General features: G+C 45.8%; 4 protein-coding genes across 4 annotated transcripts; 1 reads left to right on the top strand and 3 right to left on the bottom strand.

Moving 5' to 3' along the window:
* Positions 1-2,028: 2,028 nt before the first annotated feature.
* On the top strand, positions 2,029-2,487 carry AOL_s00215g426 (uncharacterized protein; the record flags this gene model as incomplete). The annotated part of the gene is made up of 2 exons (XM_011129628.1): positions 2,029-2,119; positions 2,240-2,487. 2 exons carry the CDS (start codon positions 2,029-2,031, stop codon positions 2,485-2,487), a joined length of 339 nt encoding a protein of 112 aa, XP_011127930.1.
* A 903-nt stretch (positions 2,488-3,390) lies between these two features.
* Positions 3,391-5,378, bottom strand: AOL_s00215g425 (uncharacterized protein; the record flags this gene model as incomplete). Its single annotated transcript, XM_011129627.1, has 4 exons — positions 3,391-4,144; positions 4,201-4,652; positions 4,715-4,832; positions 4,891-5,378. 4 exons carry the CDS (start codon positions 5,376-5,378, stop codon positions 3,391-3,393), a joined length of 1,812 nt encoding a protein of 603 aa, XP_011127929.1.
* A 4,475-nt stretch (positions 5,379-9,853) lies between these two features.
* Positions 9,854-11,455, bottom strand: AOL_s00215g424 (uncharacterized protein; the record flags this gene model as incomplete). Its single annotated transcript, XM_011129626.1, has 1 exon — positions 9,854-11,455. One exon carries the CDS (start codon positions 11,453-11,455, stop codon positions 9,854-9,856), a length of 1,602 nt encoding a protein of 533 aa, XP_011127928.1.
* Positions 11,456-22,224: 10,769 nt separating this feature from the next.
* AOL_s00215g423 (uncharacterized protein) lies at positions 22,225-24,045 on the bottom strand (the record flags this gene model as incomplete). The annotated part of the gene is made up of 5 exons (XM_011129625.1): positions 22,225-23,118; positions 23,173-23,259; positions 23,328-23,381; positions 23,483-23,737; positions 23,848-24,045. The coding sequence occupies 5 exons, from the start codon at positions 24,043-24,045 to the stop codon at positions 22,225-22,227; spliced, it is 1,488 nt and encodes a 495-aa protein (XP_011127927.1).
* Positions 24,046-25,446: the final 1,401 nt, after the last annotated feature.

Below are 25,446 nucleotides of genomic sequence, written 5' to 3'. Positions count from 1 at the left end.
TCAGACCAGCTTGGGGGTTTAACTCGGCTGGAACGAGAACTTCCAAAATTGACCCAGCGGCATGGTTGTCGGTCGAAGCCAGATATTCATGTTCACTAACCCACAAGGATTTACCAGTAGCCCGCCAACAAAGATGGCTGATTGGGCATATTTCGCTGTACACCTTGCACTTGCATAGGATCCCCATGAATGTCGGCTGTTCACTTTTTGTATTCATCGACTGTTTTTGGGCTACTGCATTAGACTGCGCAGCTGCAAATTTGACCTATATTCGAAGCTATAGCAGGCGTGTGTCAGAAATCCAACAGGGAGCCATCGTCGACGCGACGGGTGTTAATGAGCCCACTTTCGGCCTCGCATTGGCGGCGTTCTACTGGATATCTTCCAGATCGCATTGTTCGCCCGCACGGAAAGTTGAGAGATTCAGAGGTAAAAAAGTGGGTCCAGTTCGTCGATTTTCTTGCGATTAATTAGCGCGGGTACCAGAGGCGAGTTTTGTGGCTAGCCCCTGAACCACAGATACACCACCTCAAAGCTTGAATTCAAGACATTTTTTCTCCAGCTTGGCTAATGCCGTGTACGTAGTCTTCCGTCTGGAAGTTCAAAGAACCTTGTTTTTTCGGCCTTCCAAGCTGCCGTGCCACACAGATGAGTCTGTAGATGCAGACGCTGCTTAGGATTACGGATTTTTTTGCATTTCCAAGACCAACCCACGTTTTGCCCTGGCTTTGAAGCACAAAGAAACGTCCGCTATGACGATCACGTCAGCAAGATGGTCGGGAAAAGTAGTAGAGGTTGCCAGACCGAGGCAATTGGGGGTCACCCCAGAATTAAAGTCTTACCTTTGGAGGAAGTGGGTCCGGCGTCGCGAGTCGCCAGGAGGGAAGGCTTGCCGTTTCTTCAATTTAGACTCCCTTTCACGGTCGTTTCGGAAGCCGTTGCGGACCCAAATCTTAGACACTTCGACCAATTAGGCGAAGTTGGATTGGAGGTTTGATCCCGGTCGAGTCCAGGTCGAATGTCAACTTCAGGAGGTACTTACATATATGCATATTCGCATCGATGCCTAAAGTCGACGTGTCTATTTGGATGTGGAGGAGGATTAAATGAACTCGAGTCTTGGCTTGGAGACTCTTGCAAATTTAGAATCCTAGCAGGACAAAAGGTTCGGTATGTACTCCCGGAATGTATGATGTGCTCTGATATGATATTAGACAGGGTAAATTAATTCGTTACCAGGCCTGGTCAAAAGCCTCACCCAATTGCATGCTAAATGAATTGCCTGGAACCGAGACCCACGTGTGTAACATCCAACAAATACAACACGCATAGTTCCAACGAGCTTGCATGTCACGATTCACAAGGATATCAAAATGATCAACTGTACACGCCTGTCACATATGTAATTGAGGTGAGACTTAGTTCGTGACCAAGGTATTTCTTATATATGCCTAGAGCAAGGCTTAACGTAGTATCCTGTTAAAGCTGCTATATTTAGTACACCTCGACATCAAGTATATAATCTATAGCCAGACAGTCCAGCCGCTTCATATCACAAAAACGCCCATCACTTCTACTCTTTCTCAAATGTATATTCTACCATATGGGTATTACATACTACCTAAAATCCAGAACCCCGGTTGTAGTGTTACTGTCCCTGAAAATTATTTCCTTTTCGCGATATATAACTTTGAGCTGGTTATTTCGTCAATTGGTGCGCCGGAATCATATAGTCTCGGCTGAGTTAGTTCTATCATTACCCTTTCTGGATCTATGGGCTGCTGGCGAATTAATATGCACATGCCACGGGGAAAGAAGGCCAGATCACACCGGTGTCGCGCGCGTCAAATATCATAAATACGTTTTAACTATTATCAGTTCGCTAGCTATCAGAGAGATTTCAAGCCCGGGACTATAGTCGGTTTATTACCGATCAGAATATATATACGAATCCATCCTAACTAGTCCTATTGTTCGAACTATACCCACACTCGTATCTTACCCAGAACTGAGGGCGTCGATAAAAAAATGTTCATCAAAAGGGACTTCGACCACGAAGACCTAGACCACTACACAAAGCCCAAAACAAAGCACAAAGCAATAGTAGTTTCACTCGTCAGTACGTAGCTCTTATACACCCCAAAGCGCCTTATCCACACTATATATCGAATTTCGTTTCACATATTATCTTACTTTTCATGAGCCACTAACTTCCCGCCAATTAATCCTCAACTACTAGCCGTAATCCCCGCAATAGGCATCATCCTCCTCCTCCTCTTCCGCCGTCAAGTCGCCAACATCTGGGTCCAAATAAGACACTGGACAGTTGGGATGCCCAAGCCCGATAATGTACTCGTTGGAGAGCCGGGTGGCTTGCCAAACACCGCCGAGCAAGCGAGAGCAGACGGATCTTCCGAAAAGAATGTTGTCATGCCATTCCAGGATCGTAATGGAGGCGTTCACGATACGCAACCTTCTAGGTTCTAGACTAAGAGCTTACAATTGGGTAAGGACTCTTGCTTTCTATTGCGCGTGAGGGCCTAGGCCTGGGGCATACTGTTCGGTATTAGTATTCTCCGTAAATAAATGGTTATATACAGGGTGCTATGGTTCTGCAACAGAAACCTTACTTATGGGAGAAACTACGCAAGCACAATTAATACTCATATAATCATGTCAAATGAGTGTCAATATACAATCTCAGAATTGTCAGCGTGTATATACAGACGTGTTAATAAATTATGAAGCAGATTTGTACACCCGAAAAACGATGCTTTTCAGAAAGGGAGCTGGAAGTAAACCAAGGAATTCAACCATAAAAGAAATAAACGGATCTAAAATAGAATTGAGGTATCATAACTTTTTGCGGTTACGGATTGGTAATTGCAATCCCGAACATCGGCAGATGGTAAACAGTTTTAAAGGGTGCAGTGCAATGTGATGCAAAAGCCTACACTGCAAGAGCCCCAAACCAAGGGTATCGCCAGCTGAATGGTAATATTACAAACTTGTGAAACAAAACCCGGAAAAATATAATTGGTATCCCTCAATAGAAAACAGCACGCTCATGTAGGCCGAACCTCCAACGAGCCTCTAGGAAAACATATAAAAAAAGAGCCCGTAACTCCCATACTTAAAAAAAAGGAAGGACAGGAGGGAAAAAGAAGAAAAAGTTCGGTAATTCAAATGCCCGAAAAGGAACCAGAAGTGCACTCCCTACTCCCACGGGACCGCATGTAGAAAATGTCCCAGGTAATAGTATCGGCACACAAATGCAAAACAAAACCATCGATTAAAACGCCAATAATTCATTAAGGGGTTTGTGATTTCATGAAAGTAAAGTGGGGGAATGAAATATATCGGGAAGCATAAATGAGAAGCCGAACACATTCAAGCTTGTTTTGAACGCTTCTTGAGCATCTTTCCGAAGACGCCTTGAAAAAATGCCTTGATTCGGCTCCATAAAGGTTTCTTTGCGCCCCCAGTGGGCGTTGCCTGGTCATCAGGCCCGTCTGTACTCCGGGCGCTATTGAAAGGAGGAACTCCTAGCCCATTCACTTCGCCTCCCGATACCTTTTTACCATTTGGTTTGGTTTCTTCCTCCATACTTGAACCTTGTCCCACCAAGGTACTAGCATTGCTGGAACGTTCATTTGAAGGGAAACTTAGAGGTCGGGGAGCATTAAACGGATTTGGAGGTGCTAGTGAAAGAGGCGAAACTGGGGGGTTGACTTTTTTCTCGAGGACCGCAGCGACAGCGACAGCGGCACCGTAGATGGCGCTTTCAGCGGAAAACTCTAATACGATTCTTTGACTCTGTAGCGGGCTCGTCGGTTGCCAGTCTGTCAGTTTGTCGAGCGCGTCTTGGGTCCTCCTCAGTAAACTAGGATATTTTTCCAAGACTGTGCCAACAAAAGCGATGGGGACAATATTCTTGGTAGGGTGTGAGCTTGGACTCTTCGCAGCTCTCTCTCGGAGTTTAATTATGGCGTGAAGGGAGATCGCGCAAAAATTGGCAGCACGAGCTGATATGTGGAGAGCAATCGTCTTCAGAGCCAAAGCATCGTGTTCGGGTATGGCCACATCAGGATACTCATTGTTGAGCTCGTGGTAATTTGTTGGAAGTTGATCGTGAACTCGATCTCTATTTCGAATTAGCATTTCCAAAGCTTTAAAATATCCGTGGGGTTGAATACTTACTCTAAAAGCGCGAGGATTTCAGTTCCTAGAGAATATGGTTTCTTTTCCCAGCACTCGGGGATTCGGTTCAGTAGATTTTCATTTCGAACATCTAAAATTATCAACCGGGCAATTTCTCCCAGATAAGCTCCTCCAATAAGATATTCCAAAGGTTGAAACCCAGGTAAAGGCATCGCTTTATCAAGTGCGTCGTCCCACTTCGTTATAGGAAGAATATCACGCCCATACATAGATAGTTCAGTGTTGACTAGAACCTCTTGTGCACTACTGGGGCGGTTTTCGTGTGAAGGAATAAGTTTCGACTCTGGGAGCATCTTTAGGGGCAACGACAGAGCTGCATTGGTGCCCGTACCCAGAATGAGCCCACAGCGAGTAGCAGGTGAAACATAGGCGTGGGAGAGAAGAGTTGCAAGTGAATCGTTCACAATAGCCTCCATTGAAATATGAAGACCCTAATGGAGATATACCTGCGAGTTAGTACCGAAGTAGATTAGGTTTAATGGTAAAACCTTACCTTTCTTTCAAATGCTCCTTGGAAATGTTCCTTCAAGTCAGTCCCAAGCAATTCTTTATTAGCTACACGGAACCCTTTTCCCATAGGTTGAATTTTTCCACGATCAATTGATGTGCTCCTAAATTGGGAGTTAGCTAAGATAGACTCGAGCCATTGAGCAAAAGAAAGGATCGTACTCGATGGGGAAGGACCAGGAGAGCCCCAAAGGCAACTCGTTCGTCATTCGATTCCCAAATTTCTCCTCCACCACGTCTCCTATCCTATCCGCAATCCAATCAAAAAAATCATTACCAGTAAGAGTTTTTAGATGATCGATATGAGATCCTCCCCACGACTTGATTTGGACAATGTTCATCGGCCTTGGATTCAACGGGTCAATCGGGCTTCCTCTAAGGCTTGGATCCTTGTATCCTTCGAGATGGACAATAGCAACCCGCAAGGTAGAACCTCCCAAGTCAACCGCTAGGTAGTACCCAGTCTCTTGACCACTGGGCAAAAAGTAGATGTGGGAAGGGAGCATAGACGCGACACTCTCCTTCAAACCAGTAGCATATGCTACTGTTAGGCTCGTGGATATCTTTTGCATATCCTCAGGCGTGATATTCGCCAACAGCTCACGCCCCAGGAGCTCCTCGAGGGCACTCAATTCCGGTGTTTTCACCATCTCTTATTATCTTGGCGTAATGTTAAGGCTACTAGTTCCTTCAACGTACGAAGCTCCAACAGTTAAACTACTTTATGTGAACAATGTTGAATCGAGGCTCGGATCTATAAGTCCCATGAGATTTGGGGATTCGGAGTCGTGATATGAAATATTGGTATAAGGCGTGCAAATTAATTTCAATATTGAAAACCCGTGCGGTCCGTAAAAAAGTGCGCCCCAAGATTCTAAAATAAAAAACCTGGTACCTGGGTAGCAAGTTGTGCAAGCTTCTCGGTCGTTGAATGTGATCAGATGCCAAAGGTTGGTGGTATTCGGCAACACCTCGAACCTGGAATGGTTGAATAGAACCCTTGCCCAAAGTAGCCGTCGCGGCTTGACCAGGTACAGTGAGCCGGGTTATAAGGTTACTGAATAAGATGTATTTATATCCTTTTCGGAAGGAAATTGTTTGTTGTCAAAATATATGGAAAACCAATGCGAATATCGAACGGTGACCCTTGGTATGGTTAGAATCAACGCTGTGCTGCGACAGGATAGTGTGATTCCAGCTAAGACCCCGAGGAGTATTTGAGTTTTATATCGAAAGCCGAAAGCGAAAAGAGGAAAAAAAATAATTCCCGGGCCTTGGACCAGTCGAAGCTTATATGGCGATCCGAAGACCAATTGGGGAGGCGAAAACGGGTTGGTTGTTCAAGATTGTTCAAGGAAGGTAAAGGTCCCGGCTTGGTGCACCAAATGCAACGGCAGGGTTCGAGTGTAGACCGTTAGGGATCCGAATATGCAACTCCCGAATGGAACGACGCACACCGTCTCCGGTATTTAAGGTCTTGGGTGTTGAGAGGTAACTCGCCTCTTGGAGATTTTGACTTTTCGGGTTTTCCTTTTCGCTCGGGTGGACGTTTGCTTGATATATCCGGATATCGTGAGAAACAACCCTGGCTGCCGCCTTACCTTGACAGGACGATCGCTGTGTCTGATATTGATGACGAAATGCAAAGGAACTTGAATGCGACGATGCGAAAAGCCCCAAAGGACATTCGGATCAGAACAATATGTTATATAGATAGATGGGAGGGAGATGAAGTCGGATGGAAAAAGTCGAGAGCCGTTCGAAGGGGCTTTATGCTAGACCTTGTCTAATTTCTGCTTGTTTTTCCTGGCGATATGAAACCCTCAACGATCATTCCGTAATATCGAATATGGAAATAAAAAATAAAAAACAATCAGAAATCGCAAATTCAACCAAATGTTGCGATATAAAAAAAAACAAAAACAAAAAAAAAGGTCACTCTAAACAGAGGCTAGAATACGGCAACAGATGGAACGGTCCCGGCGCGAGAGGTAGCGAGCAATGCGCAGTCGGAGTGGTTCAATTGCAGGGCTTTCGAAGTAACGGAAGACGTTCAACCGATGTCGAGGCGATCACCATAATTAGTCGACGTTGTTTTCCCGTTGTCCGAGAAAACTTCACAGTCGCCAGACACTGTTGTTCTGGCACGCCGAACTCTCTCTCGCTTTTTTTTTTTCTTAATGTCGTCAGACCCACAAATCCAATGGTGGTTTTCCTATCCTTATGGGAGAGTAGCTGTGGGGCCAGATGGTACCAGGACGATGGAGCAAGGGAAATGCTGGTTGACTGTTAATGCATAAAAAGGACTGCCGATAGGCGGTTTAACCCTGGGCTAGAGGAATAGAACTGCTGTTTACGGTGTGGAGACGAGGTAGGATACGTGAGTTTAAGCCCGGTTGGTGGTGTAGCACTCGTTGGGTAGGATCGATTGCAAAGGGAGGATAGGAGCGCGCGTTCACACCCTTCGTATTTCCTGCGCCAGATAGACCCAGGGGAATAGTTTACGTGAATATTCGAGAAAAGAGGCGTGAAGTTTGAATCGGAGAGAGAGAGAGTAACAGTGGGAAGAGATGTGGGGATCGTGAGAGGCATGGCAGAGGGTTTCGCTGGTCGCTTTTTCTTCCCATAGCTTGAAAGCTTCAGGAGACGCTACCGTTTAAGCCGTCATTTCCTATTTCCAGAAGTGACGACGCCTCAATCGTATCCTGGCTTGGGGAACGGAATTGTCATGATCCTTGGTATTTTGACTACCGTAGCACCAACATTCCCGACGTTTTGAGGAACCCATATGTTGAACAAAAGCTTGGCCTTCCTGTTGATTAGACCAGCGAAGCTTGTGTAGCAAAACGTTGAATGGGATCTTTCAACCATGATGTATTCTGATCGTGAATTGAGCCCCTGGTATTCGAAGTGGGTCCTCTCGCTTGACGTTGCTTTTTCGCGATGTTCCCGCAAACTTGATGTAACGGTGCGCTGGCCAGCAACCTCCTCCGTTCATCGTAGTATGAATGTAGGGACGTGCATCCGGCCTGAAGAAAAAAGAGGTCAGCACGAGATCTTGTCCTCAAAGCTTGTATAAGGATTGACAATCGTATGAACCCACCTTCCTTTAACAAGATAACGGTGCATTCACTCCACAATCCAAATCTCCTATCGATAATTAACCCAAGCTGTCGTCGAAGGCTAACAAGGCTCCCTGCAGGTGCGGATGGGTCGTTATTGCACTGCATGGCCATGGCATATGGCATGCAACAGCACTGCAGCCAAACGAAAAGTTGAAACATATCCAACTGACTGCTACCCAGCTTGCTTTCGTCCTTGCCCGATGTAACGCAAGCAAGTCGTCAAAGCGAGGCCGGCAAGCTCGAGCCACCCTTGCCCCCAATGTGTGGGTGAGGCTGCATGCATGCTCGCTTGACACCGACAAACCGCCTGCATGTGGCCAGCAACGGGAGAAAACAGACAGGTTGAACAAAAAAGGTAGAAAAAGTAAGAAAAAAATCTTGTTCGCTGCTGCTGTGCACCGTTTCCCGAAGTTTATCGATAAATACCTCTTCGTCGGCTGAAAGGAATTTTCTTTTCTCTCTGAAGACGCTCGTCTTGTTCCGTCCGTGTGTATGTATATTATATTGTACAACAGGTCTTGAAGTTCTCGATCGTTCGACTGACTTAGAAAGCCACCCACTCTGTGAGGCTCTCTAACATCCAAGCAACACACTTCCCGCCACATCCCAACAACATCACGGAATTAATACTCTCTGGCGTACCGACCCTGAATGTGTGTTTTTATACGTAGCCAGTTACATTGCCTTTCCAATGAATAGACGTTCCATGGACAAGTACATCCGAATGCAAGATTCAGTGCCATATTACTGTAGCAGCTTGAATTCACAGACCCGGTGATAAGAGCCAAGTTAACGATGCGGTGCACTTCCAGCATGAGCCGCTAACACAACCGTCTTCCTACCAATACACCATCGAATCAACACGTGCTCTTGGTTTCTCTCATATCTACCTATCCACCCCCACAATATGCAGTACCTATACACATGCCTAAGTAATATAGGGTTGCATCTGCCCGCTGTCCAAGACCGAAATATCAGACGAAAAGCCATCCTGTACCATCCCGAGACAAGCATATGCAAATGATCTTAAGACACATTAAATGAGGTACCCGGTTCGCCTGTTGGCTTGTAGGGTGACATCCGAGCACATTTCGATCTGGGCAGACGGATCTCTCTGCCCTGTCAAATAAGGTTAGTCCAGATGTACTGGTACATATACGGACTTTGAATATAGTGATCTCGTATTGGGAGTGAAAATCTGCCAACTGTTATCTCTGTCGGTGAAACCAATGTCAGATTCTGTAAGGGACATGGTTCCGACTTGTGAAACAGGCCTACTAGCTGGAAAGACTAACTGCCGGTTTAAATTTGATATAGGAATTCGAAGTTAAGTATATATTGCACTCTCTTTAAGCAGGCGTGTATTCTGTCTTGAGGTACAAGAGAAATGTAGATTATTCAAAAAATATCATTTTATATCCCCCACAAAGCTAGCGCTTCCACGCTTCTCTTCCTCCCCGAGATGCACAAAGTCATCTTTTGCCATTTTGAATTACATTTCATAAGGAGTGTATGGTATATAAAACGGAAAAATAATTCAAAAACACCCCCCAAAACTCCGGTTTACATGATTTCGAAAAAAGACAAACTTGCCATTCATTTTGGGCATGACCAAGGGGAATTCGTTAAGGTGAAAATGAAGAACAATTAGGGATTATCGCGCAAAGGAGGATGCAGTCAGTAAATGTTTTAAGGAAAGTAACCCAATTGTTCCAACCCAATTATGCCAAAAATCGTTAATAAAAGAAGAACCTGAAACAAGAACACAGGTCGAAGGGAAACACCTTAGTAGGTAGTACCTACAAAGGAGTCTTGTACGGGTAAACACCCGCTACTAGGAACGAGGAAAAGAAAGAACAAGAACTCCACATGCAGAGAATGCGCCTGAGTAAAGTACAAAAAAACTGGTTCCGTCATTAAACGTAGAAAAGGATCGCCGATTCGAGATTCCCGAAAAGATAAGGAATGATATTTCAACGAATATCGCGGAGTGAAAAGGTTTATTCAAATGGAGTTTCGGAGAATAGTCGCTTGCTTCGGCCGCTAGATTTGCTAGGCGGAGCTTGGGTGAGGTGGTGGGCGTTGTGGGGTCGATAAACTACCTCCACAGGGGGCATGTAGTCATCAACGCCGATCGGGAAGTATTCGTAAAGAAGGTCCATGGAAGGGCTTTCCATGCTGTTGGTGGGTCTAGGTAATCGGTGACTGAGGGAAGGTGGGGCCATAGCTCCCATGGTGGTAGCTGGCATGCTTTGGCTAAACATTGTTTGAGTGGCAGCAGGGCTGAATTCTTCCGAATACATCATGCCAGCCAAATTCACGCGAGAACCAGAAGGGTCAGAGAGGTTAGTGTAAGATCCGCTTGGGTCGAAAAGGGCACCCTGTTGTTGTGGTTGCATCATGCCTGTTGGCGACTGAAGCATCGACAATGAAGAGGAAGGATCCATCCAAGCGGAGGGTGTAGAGTAATCGAAGTTCATGTCGTTGGGCATTTGGAAAGATTGTTCTAAAATTGGGTAGTCGGCATATTGTCCTGCGAAGTCTGGCGTGTACATCATTTCGGATGGCGCCTCCTCTTCTTGTGATCCTGATGACATATGACGAGCCTTCTTTGCGGCCGATGTAATTTGAGCATTGGCATTGTTATGGGAGTGTCGAGAGCTAACGATAGCGCTTCCAGTCAAGGGAATATCATTTCGGCTAGAAAAGTTTCGTGGACTACGGCCACGCACGATGATCGCTCCGGAGAAAGCCTCGCAAAGGAGGACCCTCTCGACCTTGTCGGTAGGAACGCCCTGCAAATCTTCGGTCACAAGATTTGCATAAATCGATAATTTGACGAGGAAATGTTGTTGGAGATCCTTCCTTCGGCCATTGTTAGCCGTAGCACTGCGAAACTGTAGTCGCTTCCAATTCATCTGCCACTTTAAACTATCCGCCTCATCATCTTCGGGCTGGATACCATTAGGGTTGGCATAGTATGCAGCAGGATAGTTGAAAGAAAGGGGCGCTGGTTCCTTCTCCATGGGTCTGCCGGTGGTGGTGGCAGCAGTTGAAGGATATTCGTCGGGATTGCCTGCAGCCTGACCAGTTGACTGGGCGGCAGCGGCTGCAGGGGCGGTTGCGGCATTCTTCCATGGTACCGTGATAATTTTAACAGCATTGTGCTCGACGTTCTCAATTCCGCCGATGGTTGCCTCGAGGGATTGGATCACTCGGCGTTGTCCGGATTGGATATCCTCCGCAGTTATTTCAGCATCATTTTCACTGACAATGACACAGCTAACCGCTGGAAGATGAATTGATCCGCTAACTTGAAAGAGGTTTCGTCGGTAGCAAGTTAATTCTTTGGGAAGGGTAGCAGACCCAGGGACTGATGGTCCACTGTTGGCATCCCATGGACTCTCCGCTAAGAAGAACATTCCATGGAGCTGTGCCGCTACATTTATGCCAACAGGCTGGTCCCATTGATTTAGCATGACAAAGTTGTTGCGCTGGAAGGACCGGAAAGAAAGAAGTTGATCTGATTGCAAGGGAACGGAGTCGATAGGACCCGGTGACCCGTTGGGCGAGATGCCATGGTCGGTCCACATCTCAGACATATTGATTTCGTTGAAAGGGTCACCGGCTGCAAAATTTAAAGTCGAAGTCCCACCAGAGTGTTGACGTCTGTGGGATTGAAGGGAAGAAGCCCGCGGCTGGGATTTATGTATGCCAGCGGAAGAAGACCTAAAGAAAGGAAGGAAGGAGTGGTGTTAGACTAGGATTGGTTGTGATTGGCGAGAAATTAATGTTGATATGTGAGGGACCGGTCGACCAAGGCACCGTTTGGCTCAGAAGGCGCCGAAATGCATACAGCCCGGCAGCACCATGCGAAGATGATACTTTGAAACCCGAGCCACGAAAAAAAAAAAGATAGAAAGAAGTGGATAAAAAAGGGAAGATGATTGCTTGTGGGGACGGGAGGGGGGGGTATATACTTTGCGGGGCAAATTTGACAGGAAGGGCTTTTGGACGGGCCGAAAAGGTAGTAGGAGCAATAATAATAATAATAATACAGTATGCGATAGGAAATATATTAAAAGGGCAATTTAAGGATATATTATTATAAAAGCAGCATGCAGTCAAAAGGGAGACATGTCTCTGAGTCTTGACAAGAATATCCTCATGGACAGTGGCACAGTGCAATATAATATCTGATGAGAAGGGCAGGGCAGCGATGTGACAATTGTAGAATGAAGAAAGAAAAAAATAAGTAAAGAGGGAGGAAAAAAAAAAAAAACGAAGGGTGGTAGATTGCTTCTGACAGACGCCCCTGGCGATCTATTCGGCACGATACGTTGGGAAACTTGAAAAATCGTGCCTGTATGCCGCCGCACATGGATGCAGAACCGGGCCGGGATCTTGGTGAGGACCCAAGGAGCCCATGGAGGAGTTTTTAAACAATGGGAAATTTTTAATGTGCTCGTCGAACTTTGCTTCCCAAAAAAAAACCGGTTCGCCTGATAAGGGCCCAAATATGGGTTCCAAACGACTGATCGGGAAACTTAAAGGAAAAGACAAGCGGAAAAACCTTGATGGTCTGAGACCTATATTGAGGTCTCAAGCTGTCTCTCCCTCTCTCTCTTTCTCTTCGAATTTATCGTCGAGTCCAAGCTCTGAAGCAACGAGCACCATATGGGTATGATAGAGTGGTAGATCGTGATTGTAACGTAACGTAACATAGCAAAACGTGCAAAATATAATAATAAAGCAGTGACAATGGTATTTGCTTACCTGCCGGACCGATCTAGACTCCCCGAGCTTCTGGCTCTCCCAATGCTGTCCCGGCCAGTATATTGAGCTTGCATCATAACTGGCTGGAAATCTCTGAGGTTGTCTGCGAACAATGAATCGAAGTCGGCCATAGTCATTGCTAGTGAGGCGAGAGTGTACTGTTTAGATATGAAAGACCGGTGAGCTTAAAACAAACGGATCGGTTTGAAGAGATATCCTCCTTGGAATATTGATGTAATCCAAAAAAAGGTATCCACTGAACAGATCAGAGTGTATTTGGATAAGAAAAATAAAATAGAAGATAAAAATAAAAATAAAAATAAAAATAGAAGATAAAAGTATAGATCGAAGGATGTATGTATATATTAAGAACGTAGGTAGATAGAAGGTAAAATAAATAGGTAGATCAAATAGATAGGTAGATAGATAGATATAGGTAGATAGATAGATATAGGTAGATAGATAGATAGATCTTCTGGTCAAGCGAGTGTCGAAATTGAAGCCCGAGAGCCCAATAATGTTTGGTTCAGTTTTGTTGGCGGATGAGCCGGTTAATGCGATTAGCTACCGTAGCCGCCTTCCAATCATTCGAAGGGCTGTTCTGTTCTGCTCTGATGTCCCGCGGGCAGTTGACGGATTGGAGATATCCGGATCGATTACGACGAGCGAATGTAACGGAATGCCGAAGGCTCCTAGCGTTACCGGATACCCGGACTGAGGTTTCGTTTGCCTTGCTATGCTGCGTTCCTGCTTGTGATGATATAAACGGATGTGGGTAGCTCGAGAGCTGTGGTGAGATTAAAATTGGTTGATAGTGTTTGTTACTGATTTCCTCCTCAACACCGGTCTAGTATAAACGAGAGACTATAACGAGTGACGCACCGAGCCAGAATAGAAGAAAGAAAGAAAATTGGGAAGCGGGAAGCCGCCCTATATGAGCTTTTTTGGGGTGTGGGTAAAAGGCCCCAGAGAAGGGTCGAATGACGATTGAGGCGGAAGGGATGGGGGGATTGAGACCCCAAGAGCAGGTGCTGGGTGGAGCGAGTGGGAGGACGATGTTTCGATCTTTCGGTCTAACAAGCTAACTCTGCCTCCTTCGGCTTCCTTCTGATCGTGTCTGTCTCTGCGGGTTCTATTTTTTGCGATGTGCTCGCGGGATCCAAACGGGGAGGGAGGGGTATGTACCGGCCCTCTGTATTTGGTACGGTACTTCTTTTCCTTTTTTTTCATTTTTATTTTTTATTTTTTATTTTTATTTTTTCTTCTCTCTCTCTCTCCGGCTGGCAAATGGTCACCGAACTAACTAACTACGAGACTAGACTACTCCTGGTTCTCACGGTTTTTTTCGTTTTTCCTAGGCTCGTGCGGATTAAGGTTTCCCGCTCTGGCATTTTCTCCTCGACGACGGCTGTTAATGTTTGCTTGGGGGGGCTTTCAGAAGAATTGGTTGCTTCTTCCGTATGTTCGTCTCTTCTTGCTCTTTTTCCGTCGGTTTGGTGCCGCTGCAGATGGACCCTAACTGACGATACCATCCATATACACAGTATCCACAGTATACTCTTAAGTTTCTTGGGTACATATGTATGTACCTAGGGACTTACTTAGCTGCTGCTGCTACTGCTGCTGCTACTGGCTGGTTAGGAGCAGCAGCAAGCAAGCAAGCAAGCAGCAAGCAGCATGGCCGTCTATTCTGCATATGCATCACAAGGGAAAGCTAAGGAAAGGCATAGTCTCGAGGGAAAGCATCAAAGCAGTCACTTGCGCTCGCTCGCTGGTACCGGTACAAAGTCGCAGTGCAGATGCAGATATTTAGCCCTTTCGTTTGGCCCCACGCCCTATTGCCAGAAAGCTCTCCCTGTCGACTCCTGCGAAACCCGGCCATCAAAAAGCAAAAGCCCTAGCAGCTCTATCGCTCACATATAGGTCTTGCAGCTATACTACGGGGAACCCAAAAGCATAACAGAGATCTAACGACGGTGGAGGAAAAGAAAATCTCCCACATAGCGTACTGACTTACTGACTGCGCAGTATGTTTTAACGTGAGAAGACACCGACAGCCGCGCCTCAATCCACGTCCTCGTCTCTTCTTTCCATTTGACCTTCTATTCTTACCCTTGAATTCCATAATCTCACCCGATTTCGGTAGCTAGCCACCATTCTATCCTATGCGAATGTTCAAGAAAGGATGTTGCTCTCCCTTCTCTTGACAGCGGCCTGGAACATGGGCGAACCATCATAATTGACCCCCTTGAAAAGAAAAGAAAAGTACCATCAGAATATCGATCAAATCATCCCATTAAACTAACACTCCAACCAAACTCTCTCCCTGACCCCTGTAGATTCTCCGTCCATGTCTATGTTTAGCAACCTGGAGAAGAGCACCTTACTCTGTAGCTTCTTCCATCCTGCTTCGATTGCTGTTCCCGAATAACCCTGGCCAAGCTAAACGAGCAGGCTCAATTGATGCTGTCACTCGACTCCACATCAAAACTCATTCGCAAAAAAAATGGGGTGGAGTCAGGGACACTGAAAGTACCTCTACTTGTGCACATGATCTTCCGAACCCGAAAAGCCCTCTCTCAGCGAAAAAAACAAAAGGACTTGATTTCACTTTTTTGGTATATTCGTACGAAAAGGGTACATATGCGTGCTTCTGATATCGATCAGGGACTAGGTCTTGATTCCTCTACAATCCGTCCTCAAAAATGCCCATAGTCATCCAGCTCTTCGGATGAAATCAAATGAGCGAGCGGAGCCCATGCATACGAGAGGACTTTTTTGCGACTAGTTGCTTGCTCTTCGTTTACTAAGCGGATGCACCACGCTCGCATTTTTTGTACGGATTAAGACTCGTCCGCCTCCGAAAATAGAACCACCTCGTGAACAACAGGGACGAACAGGCAATTCCGTGAAACAGAATAGAAAAGTCTCATTGGATGTCCCCGGTTCCTATCGATGGAGCGAAACGGCCTTCTGCGAAGGGACATACATACAAAAAGGTCTCGTGGAGACACGCACAGTTTAGCATTGGTTACCCAGACCTGGGTTGCCCATTCCTCCCAAGCACCAAGCCCTGGGGACCTTTCGCCTTCCTGAGTACTTTAATCGACGGTGGACGTTGATGCCCCAACTAGCACCCTCCCTGAGACGCAGAAAGCAAAGGAATCTACTTCGAATTTTTCGGACCCTCACCAATCCGTCTCGTAATTGGTTTAACATTTATAACGTTAAACTTACATCATACATATTTTTGCTGATAAAACTAAAACGTATTTGTTTCTTCTTTCCCGACTTCGAGAATCGCCACGGGTTGATGCTGACAAGCCATGATAATACAGGTGCATACTAATGACCTTGTCGCATTAGTCGGCTCAAATTGGCATGCTTTGTGAGGCATGCCTATCACACAGAGGCCCGATTCCAACAACCGGGGGACTCTGAGGGTACCTTATTGAAGGTAACGGCGGGATGACATTTGATGAGGCTATGTACGACTGGGGCTATGTTCCATTCCGTCCATTCACAAACCAGCGATCCAGAAAGCCCACAGTCACGACACACAAGTGCTTTGAGTCTATTATTAATCTTCCTGGAGAACACATTCTCTAACGATTCGATCCCCAGAAGTCACGCTTCAAGATCTTCGAAAACCTTAGGCCAGGAGCCGTTTTTGTATCGACATGGTCCAGGGACTTTCTGAATATTCTCCAGGGCTATGTCTGGTCATACGAAGAAAGAGGTACCCACCTGCCCTATTGGTCGCGGGGTCCGACACGCCGCACAGGGCGCTCAACCATTTTTCTGAGGGTGGATTCAATGACATCTTCCAATCCATATCTCGCCGGAAAAGTTTCCAGCCTTCCAGAAGCTAAAAAGGCTTCATCCGATGGAGTGGCACCAGATGCGATGCACACGCCACTAAAAAAAAACCAGAAACTAAATAACTTACTAAACATCTTTTGATACTCAGTCAGCATTTTTGTTTTGAGACACCGTGAACTGAGCAACCGGGAGTGAGTTCCTCTCCCTACGCCCGGTTCTCCCTTTGCTTTCTACGATAAGCGGAGCGTGATCTCGTGAGTCTGGTCATCGAAAGTAAAAAAAAAAAAATCTGGACTTTGTGTGCCGCTATTTTTAACCCCACCAGGTAAAAAGCAGATTTAGTGGGTGAACACAATAATAACAATTCCTCCGATGTCTTGTAGAATAACTTACCATGTACAGATAGGTACTTACATGCAAGCCAAATAAAAAGAAACGAAGAAAGATCTTAAGACAAAGACAAAAGGGAAAGGAAAAAGAAATATCAAAATCTAAAAGTCTAACTACCAGAAAGAAAAAAAAAAGAAAGATGTGAATTCGAACCAAGCAAAAGATTACTACGATCTTCGATTTCGATCAGGGTACATTCTGCAAAAGAGTGGAAAGAAACAAGACTCGGGTAACCCGGCTGCGACATGCATCTACACGAAGATTTAAGTCTTTTTTAAAACTTTCCTGCCCTAAATGATTATCCCATTCACAAAGACGGGTCTTCTGAGGCTCTGCTGCTTCTCGTTTACGGGAGAATACAACCTCTTGTCGATGGGTTCCGTCTACGGGTCTACTAAAGTTTTCCCCATACTATATCAGATACGACACCACTGCACTCTCACACTCACATCCCCATTCGACCCGAACAACCGCTGTCCACCAGATGCTAGTAAACGCGACATGAGGTCATAATGTCTCAAGCGTAAACTTTCCTTTAACAGCTCTGGTGCAGTTGGGGTGACCCCAAAAAAACCATTACACATAAGTGGATATTCCGAGTGGAGTCTGACTAGTATCCGTCCCTGAACGTGGCGATTGGAGAGCTGCGAAAGGCCACTCCGAGCAGGACCTCCCAAGCCCGAATGCTACCATGCGGGGGGTAGAAGCATAAAGTGTTTGGCTCTTTTTGTGCAAAGCCTCTTTTTTCCCGCACGATCAAAAGTAGAAAGAAGACAACTCGCCATTGCATTCACGCCATTACTCAGATCACTTTAAACGATCAAGAGCAGTTATCACTTTGCGATGATAGGGGAATGTGGATCCATAAACCGGCACCACCAAAGGAACGATGCTATTTTTAACCCATGTGGATGGATGTTAGCTGGTGGTCACGAAAACCACCCCCAAAAAATCAACTCATGAGCTCGAGTCAAATGCATTCGCATTTTGTTTTTTAAAAGCAAACTTCTCGTCAGTGCGGGCGGGCGGGCAGCAGCAAAGACAGCGAGGACAGCGAGGACAGCAGACAACAGACAGCGGGAAGTCAGAGCGAGCCCTCGTCTCTTTTTTCCTTCGAATGCTCAAGCTTTTTTCTTTTCTTTCTGCCAAAAAAGCTCAGAAGGACCTTTTGGGAAGTAGACGTGGGTACATGTAACATATACAACACGATGTTATTCGGGACCAGGGATCATTTTGGGTTGTTGAGACGAAACAGGCCCTTGAACGAGTAGGTTGTGGATATATGTCCCCGGTCTGCTTGTTGAAGCTTTTACCTTTTACTCCACAAGATTGTTCGAATGCACACAGGATTCCTGGTTCAAAAGACGATTAGGCGATGCTTATTTCATCAAAAAAAGTCACGCTTGTTAGTAATAAGTCTAGATAGCTGGTCCGACGGCTGGCTGGCTGGCCTCCCTCCGGGTGTCTGGAACCACCTATCTAACTACCAAACGGCGGGTATATTCAAAGGGAAGAGTTTCATGGTCGTCTTTATTGAGTAAGGTACGTGTGGGCAGAGGTACTATACCGGTACAGGTACAGGTACAAAGTTACATTGAACCGAAAGGTGAGCACTCTGCATTCTGCTTCAAGCACGTTTACGCATGCTTGCATTCCCCATAGACCGGAACCAAGCCGGTACCTTTTCCGGAGGTATAAGTAACTAACCCGAGCTATAGCACTAGTACGAAGACTTTTTTCAACCTCCTCTTTATGCAAGTGAGTATCTCGTCTCGATATACGTAGACGCTCTTCCCTCGCCTCCTCCTCTCGATATTTTCTTCCGCTTGGCTGTCAAAAAAATCATGAGCATATTTTCACACCTCGGCCCAGTTGAGATCTTCGTCACGGAGGAAGAGAGGGAAAAAACGGCCGCCACTTCCTTTCGAGTACAAGTAACGTGAGCGAGTGAGGAGAGAAAGAAAAAATAATTAACGTGGATATAAATAGAATCCTCATCCCGCGTACATGCACTGACAACATTCCTGGCATCGTTATCACGGGAGTATTCCGATGATTGGATATTGTGTCTTTTGTGAATAATCACTTGCCTTCCTCGAAGGAAGTCAGGAAGGAAGGGGGTTCGTATAACTTCACACCCCCCATGATCAAAGACCATTATTCATGCCACAGTAGCTACGTGGACCCCCCTATGGCTTCAAACCCACAAAGGATTATATCGGTGCATAGCCCTAAAGTGAAAAAGCAGTTATTCCTTTAGCCTTTTGACACAAAGGGCCCAACATTGATCATCATAACAACAAAATTAAGGTCTTGGATAGATTTGTTTCATTAGGTTGTATCGATCCTTTCCTCAACCCCCCAAAAGACGGATCGATCCGCCAACTTGCTCAGGAATTCCCCCGCGGGCCCGTTGTCAGACATTTTCACTTTGACGGACTCCGCGGTTGGCGAAGCTAAGCTCGTCGGGCGCAGAGTTGGCGGACCCAGAAAGTGGAGAATGTTTTTAGTTTTTTTATTCTCTTTTCAGCTTTTCAGCTTTTGTTTTGCGCGATTATAACTAGCTACTAGCTCGACAGGATGATAGTACATACTATGGTAATATATAGGTACGTACTAATTCCTGAAGTACTTTTTAAGTACTTAGTTTATATATACTAAGTATATATATAGAAATCAATGGCTTACTCGTACAATTGTGGGATTTTAAGCTTGACAAGTGGAGCTTTTAATAAAAGCTAATTGCTTCTAATATTGGGCGGCCATTAATTGATATCTGCCAGGTTGTTGTTTAGGGCGATTACTGTTTAAGAGGCTTAAGCCGATTACCGCTATTAGACTTAGACTTAGACTTAGACAGATATAACGGACCCTGAAAGATTGTGTGAGACCAATGAGGTTATTGGTCTTAAAAAGAAGTTAACTTAAGTTAACAATGAGAAACTGTCTGGGATGTCCGTAAAAGCTTATGATGTTTATATCAACAGACAGGCCCAGACACCACCACCACCAATACGTCAAACCGAAACCAAACACACAGACGTCGAACTAAACTCTAGCTCTAGCTCTTGCCATCACGCTTCGACTCTAACGGTATAGATTACTAATCCCTGTCACCGCAGAGCTCACAATTTTTTTTTCCGTAGCGGCAATTGATTGCAAAAAGGTAAAACAAAAACCCAGTGACCCAAAGAAACAAGGAATCAAAAGGCAATGACGAGAACAAAACAAACCAAACCAAAAAGTCAAAGGGTTTCATTCAACTCAGAAAAAGAGCCGGAAAGTCGCGAAAGCTAGGGGGAGGTTGGTAGAACCCGTACCAGACCCATTCGAATGGAATAGATTGTCTGCCTAGAATTTGAGCCGGGACGGCCGTGCGGGATGTCTTACAGTCTGCAATGGTTGCGTTGTTCTTCCCCGACGGTAGCGATTGCAGTGCAGCGTCGAAGGTTAAGTTTTGACGGATCTTGCTCAAGCTCACAATATGGTGCACAAGTTATTGCATGACAGTCGCGCAAAGTCCACCCGATTTCCGGCTTCACAGCCCCTTGCTTCCTACGGCCTCCTCCAGACGCCCCATGCAAGAGCTTCCAAGAAACGAAACCAAGGAAAAGGGACGCGCATGCAAACAGGTCACAAGCGGCAAGGCTGCTTTGACATCAGGATAATATAACACAAATCGTACTACAGAATCTTATTCAGAAAAAACACAATCCCAGCCGTATCTTAGACATATCCCATTCTATGTAGACGACGGCATTTGCAATTGTTCTCGCCTTAGAATTTCGAGTTCCAGCCTTTTCCGCACGACCCCTATCCAATCGGAAAAAATAGCAAAAATGGCCAAGGCTTACGCGGCTTACATACTGCATCTCACCCCTTACAAAGGTTCCTCGAGTCCCTGACCACTGTGAACCCCTGGTTAACGTTGTATCGGTACCTACATACATTAAAGTGACGACCCGAGAGTCAACCAAGAAGGCAAGCCTTCGAATACGGGCCTTCGAGGGGGAGGAATAGTCATAGAGGGGGATTGGGGGGCCATTGGGGGGCCATTGGGCTGAAAGGGCACGCCGTAGACTAGCCAGATGCATTTCGGATCCGGATGATTCTTTAGGTGCAATTAATTGATGCTTCCAGTTTTTTTTTTGTCAGCCCAGTCATTTGATTGGATCATGGAAGATGCTAGTTCATGAATCTATTATCAGATTCTGTGGTAAATTTGCAATTGGGCGGGTCTTGTGTTTTGTTTTTCAAATGTCTATATCAGGGAGGATAGTATGGTATCTTCGATGGTTATCTCAGCCCTCGCCGAACTGCTTATTCTGGAGACATTCGAGAAGGCCTATGTCGCATGAACTGGCATATTAGAGTTATATTGGCCGCATCATTATAGATTAATAACTTCAGTTAAGCTTTGTGCCTTTAAACGGTAAGGAGATATGTCACCTCGACGAGTCATCAATCAATTCGTTGATATTGCTTTAAACACTATATCAATCAGCCACAACCAATATAGTATCAACAACGGCTAAGCAAAATAAACACTTCCCCCTAGACATCTCGACGTGGATACTCCCACATAATGGCATTAATTAATTAATTAATTGGACAAAAATTCTATCAACGGAATAATTTTTTCCTTCCTACAATGGTTGGTTTCTTCATGATAAGTGCTTAGTAGCTTCGGAGACAACAAGACCATTCCTCGGGCCTGCCGCCCCAATGCAACATCGCAATATTGATATAAAAAGACACGGCTCACAACAATTAAAACCATTGGACGCGGTCGCCAGATCTTCCCTTCATTGAGGATATTAACATAATATTGTACTATGCATGGCGCACGGGATCTATCTATAGGCTATACTAGTGATAATGAGGGTATAGCCTGGAGACACTCGTCGAACGAACCGGCCATTAAGCTTTTGCAACGATGATCGATGAACATATCCACAAAATCCAAACTCAGGGGATCATGTGAAGAAGGGAACGACATGGCCCCGGCACTCGCGATACAATTCATGCATGTCAGCTCTTGGAATGAGTAACGATTGTAGACTGGTGAACAACAAGAACGCTAAAAATAGGAAACTTTGAAGGGGTAAAGGTTTGAATATGGTGACTATAGTACTAGAGAGGATCAAATGACTTGGTTCTTTTGTGCGAGTCACTGGATCCATGGAGAGGTCCGTGGGGATGTGAAGAGAATCGCATTGTAACATCATGCAGGGCTATCCCTAAGTGTAACAGAATAACGGTAGACGAAGGGGCATTAACGTTAGAACACCATTAGATAGATTAGTATTGAAAGAACAAAAGAAGTGTATTCGCTAAAATGAGAAAACTTTGAAGTCGTACAATGCACCTAGCCCCTAAGCCCTTAATCCTTTTGTTCAAACTTCTCAACAGACTGGGTCTCATCAGAAAACTTCAGATCTTCCTCGGCGGATACGTGCTCTTGAATTCGAAGGAAGATAACAGGGGCAGCAACTACCAAACTACCAAGAAGGAGTCCCCATGTGCTACCGAACATTCGGATGTATGGAACCTTCAAAGAGTCAAGGCGGAAAGTAATGGCAGATCCGGCGCTCTGGATGCCCTTATAGAAACCAGCATAGATGGCAAGCTTTCTGGAATTGTTGGAGAGAGAGCCCATAACCCAATAGACGTAAGTTTGCCAAATCGCATCATAGAGACCGTAACACATATACAAGACTAGGGGGCCACCGTATCCGCTATCGTGCCAATCGATCTTAGGGATGATCTCAGCGGTCTCGCGATTGTATTGTCTTTGGAAGGCATAACCGCCACCCCAGATACCGAGGGTGAGGATGAAAACGAAGGCGAATCCAACTCTAGCACGAGTGATACGAGTCAGACGTTGCGTGTCGAGCGCAAACCCCATGATCCCAGCGCCGATGATCTGGGAGAGCCAGTAGAGCAAGGAGTTGAGAGAACGGGTTCTAGTCGTGAATCTGGCGAGATTGTAGGCGTTGAATTGGTAGCTGTAGAAGTAGTTCGAGGAAAAAAACATGGGAAATAGTGCGAGGATCCATGGCTCGGAGATGAGAACTTCCCAGAGACCTAGAAGCTCGGATTTCCAGGATGGATGTTGAACACTGATGACCTTAGAACCATCTTTACGGATAATCTTGTTGGAGTCGAGAAGGAACAGAGCGAGAATTGCGCCTCCACCCATGAGAACCAAGAAGCCAATGTAAGTACCGTCACCCACGTTGCCATGTTTATTCTTGATGTTGTCGACAAGAGGAACCTTATATCTCATATCAGTACCCCGCTAATCCGTAATTGTCAGATTTATACTCACCAAACTGCCAATAACAGCTCCAAGATTGAAAATCATCCAGAAGATACTGATATACCTTCCCTTCGACTTCTCAGGAGGATACGACATCTATCATGCTTAGTTAGACATCATTCCGAATAACGGTTATACACCTTGAAACTGGGCTAATAACTTACCATAATAGTACCTTGAGCGCACCATAGCAGGCCAGCACAAACGCCGAGCAATGCCTAAAGCTTTGTTAGCCCCAGACGCTGCTCTTTGTGACGTCTGGGAACGAGACCACCCCAGACCCATTAATTCCTTTTTGTCAGACGTGTAGGGAACTTACGCCAGCGAAAATGACGAATCCACGGTTGCCAGTATGGTTGTAACAGAGGAAGGAAGCGGAATACAGTGCGTAACCGAAGCCGCCAAAGGAAAGGGTAGCCTTGACGCCAATCTTGTTGCAAATAGATCCGGAGAAGAATGCAACGGATGCGAATGTAGCATACAGAGCGACTGTCGAATCATCGGCGACGGTAGGATCGAGCTGGCCGGCACCTCCAAGCCCCGACAAGGCATTATACATACCGGGGCAGAGGAACTAGATTTTTATGACGTCACAGGTCAGTCGCATTCTTTCGAGAATTTTCAAGGGAAAATATTTTTCCCGAATTTTCTTATCTGAAATTTTTGGTTGTGGAAGAGCCTTACGCAAACGAAAGCTACAATAAGCAGCTGAGAAATTGGGGACGCATAGTAGGGAAGTGTGATCGGTCCGAGTTTTCGTTCACGATAGAGCCAGCCGGTTGGTGGCTCATTGAATTCCGGGTGCCCCTTTTCCGAATCATGTTCTACTGCCGCGCCGACTGGAAGACCAGTCTTCTCCGAAACGTGAGCTTCAGTGCTCATTATGATAACCGATTGTTGATTGGGGCGCTATTGCAAGGATGTTGATGGATTCACAATGTCAATGTCAATGCCAAGGAGAGGCTCCGAGACTCTTCTTTGGAAAGATGAAAGTGTCTACGGAGAGAAGAAAAGACGACGAAGGAGGGAAGGATGAGGATCTTATGTAGAACCCGAGGGAGGAGGCGAGTGGGGAAGGTAGTTATGAAGCAGAACCCTGGCGATGTCTGAGCAAGGGCACATGGAATTCCATAGTGTAAGTACTCTATTGCTGTTGGATATGCAAGATACGGTCTCTGTGACACCAACTAAGGGAAGAAGAAACCAGAAATTGATAATTGAAACGGCACAAGACCGGATGCCGTGCATGGTTAGTTCCTTATTTGGTGTGTCGCTGCTACTATCTCAGATTAGTATCAGTGGGAGTGGTCATAATCGTAACTGGTTGGGCTCAGAGTAGCAAAGATTGATTGGCTTATTTGGTGGTACGCCGGTCAATCGCGCATATCAATATTACACACCGTCAGCGGATCAAGTGCCACGCAGAATCTTAATTTTTCTAGCTTCGAAAACGAAAGCTTTGATCAGCAAGACAGTACTCGCATTCCATGGACTGTACTGTCGCAACCCTCCGAAAAAGTAAATTCGCATGCATGCATGTGCAGGGACCCTGGAATTGGCTTCCGGACCCCGGTATTCGCTGCCAATTAGACCTTCAACGCTCGGGTATCTCCAAGAAATATTCATGCAGAGCAAGCTCGAGCTTCATGATATCGTGTGCTTCGGTCGAGGGGATAAGATACCAAATCACGGTCTGTGTGACCTGGTTCTTGTTATTGTTTGTAATATAAACCTGCTTCTTTGTCGCGTGTGCAGTTTTCTTTGTTTCATCCGGCGTGCAATGCAACTATTCCAACTCTCTGAAGGGTTCAAGAGCCCCACTGACTCGGTATGGTAGCTTGTGGAGACGAATGGCCATGCTTTCCCCCTCATTTTCTACCGATCCCAGGCGAGCGGTTACCCCAATATTCCGTTCTCCACAGATAAAGCGAGAGACACCATCGATGTTACTTTTAAGATAAGCATCTAGAGATGCCCTTCCATCATGCTCGCGACAGAGTGCTGTGGGGGCCAAGGAAAGCCTCGAATGGTGAATCTGTCAAATGCTTGTCCTGGCAGGACTCGCTTATGCTCAAACTCTTCGCAAATGGTGGATATCCATGCTAGTTTCAGTAAAGAATGTACGGAATGGGACCGTAGGCAGAAATCTTGGCGGGTTTTTCTGCATGTGACGAAATTGATGACAGGGCTCGACCACCGTATTTGGGTAACGGTTACATTGGCTTGCCGTTGAGTGGGTCCACCCGAAGCAACCTTGTTTTTTTCTTTCGCTGTTCGGTACCT

The sequence above is a fragment of the Orbilia oligospora genome (assembly GCF_000225545.1).
Source record: "Orbilia oligospora ATCC 24927 unplaced genomic scaffold scaffold00215, whole genome shotgun sequence".
NCBI lineage: Eukaryota > Fungi > Ascomycota > Orbiliomycetes > Orbiliales > Orbiliaceae > Orbilia > Orbilia oligospora.
This window is presented reverse-complemented; position numbering and strand designations above follow the sequence as displayed.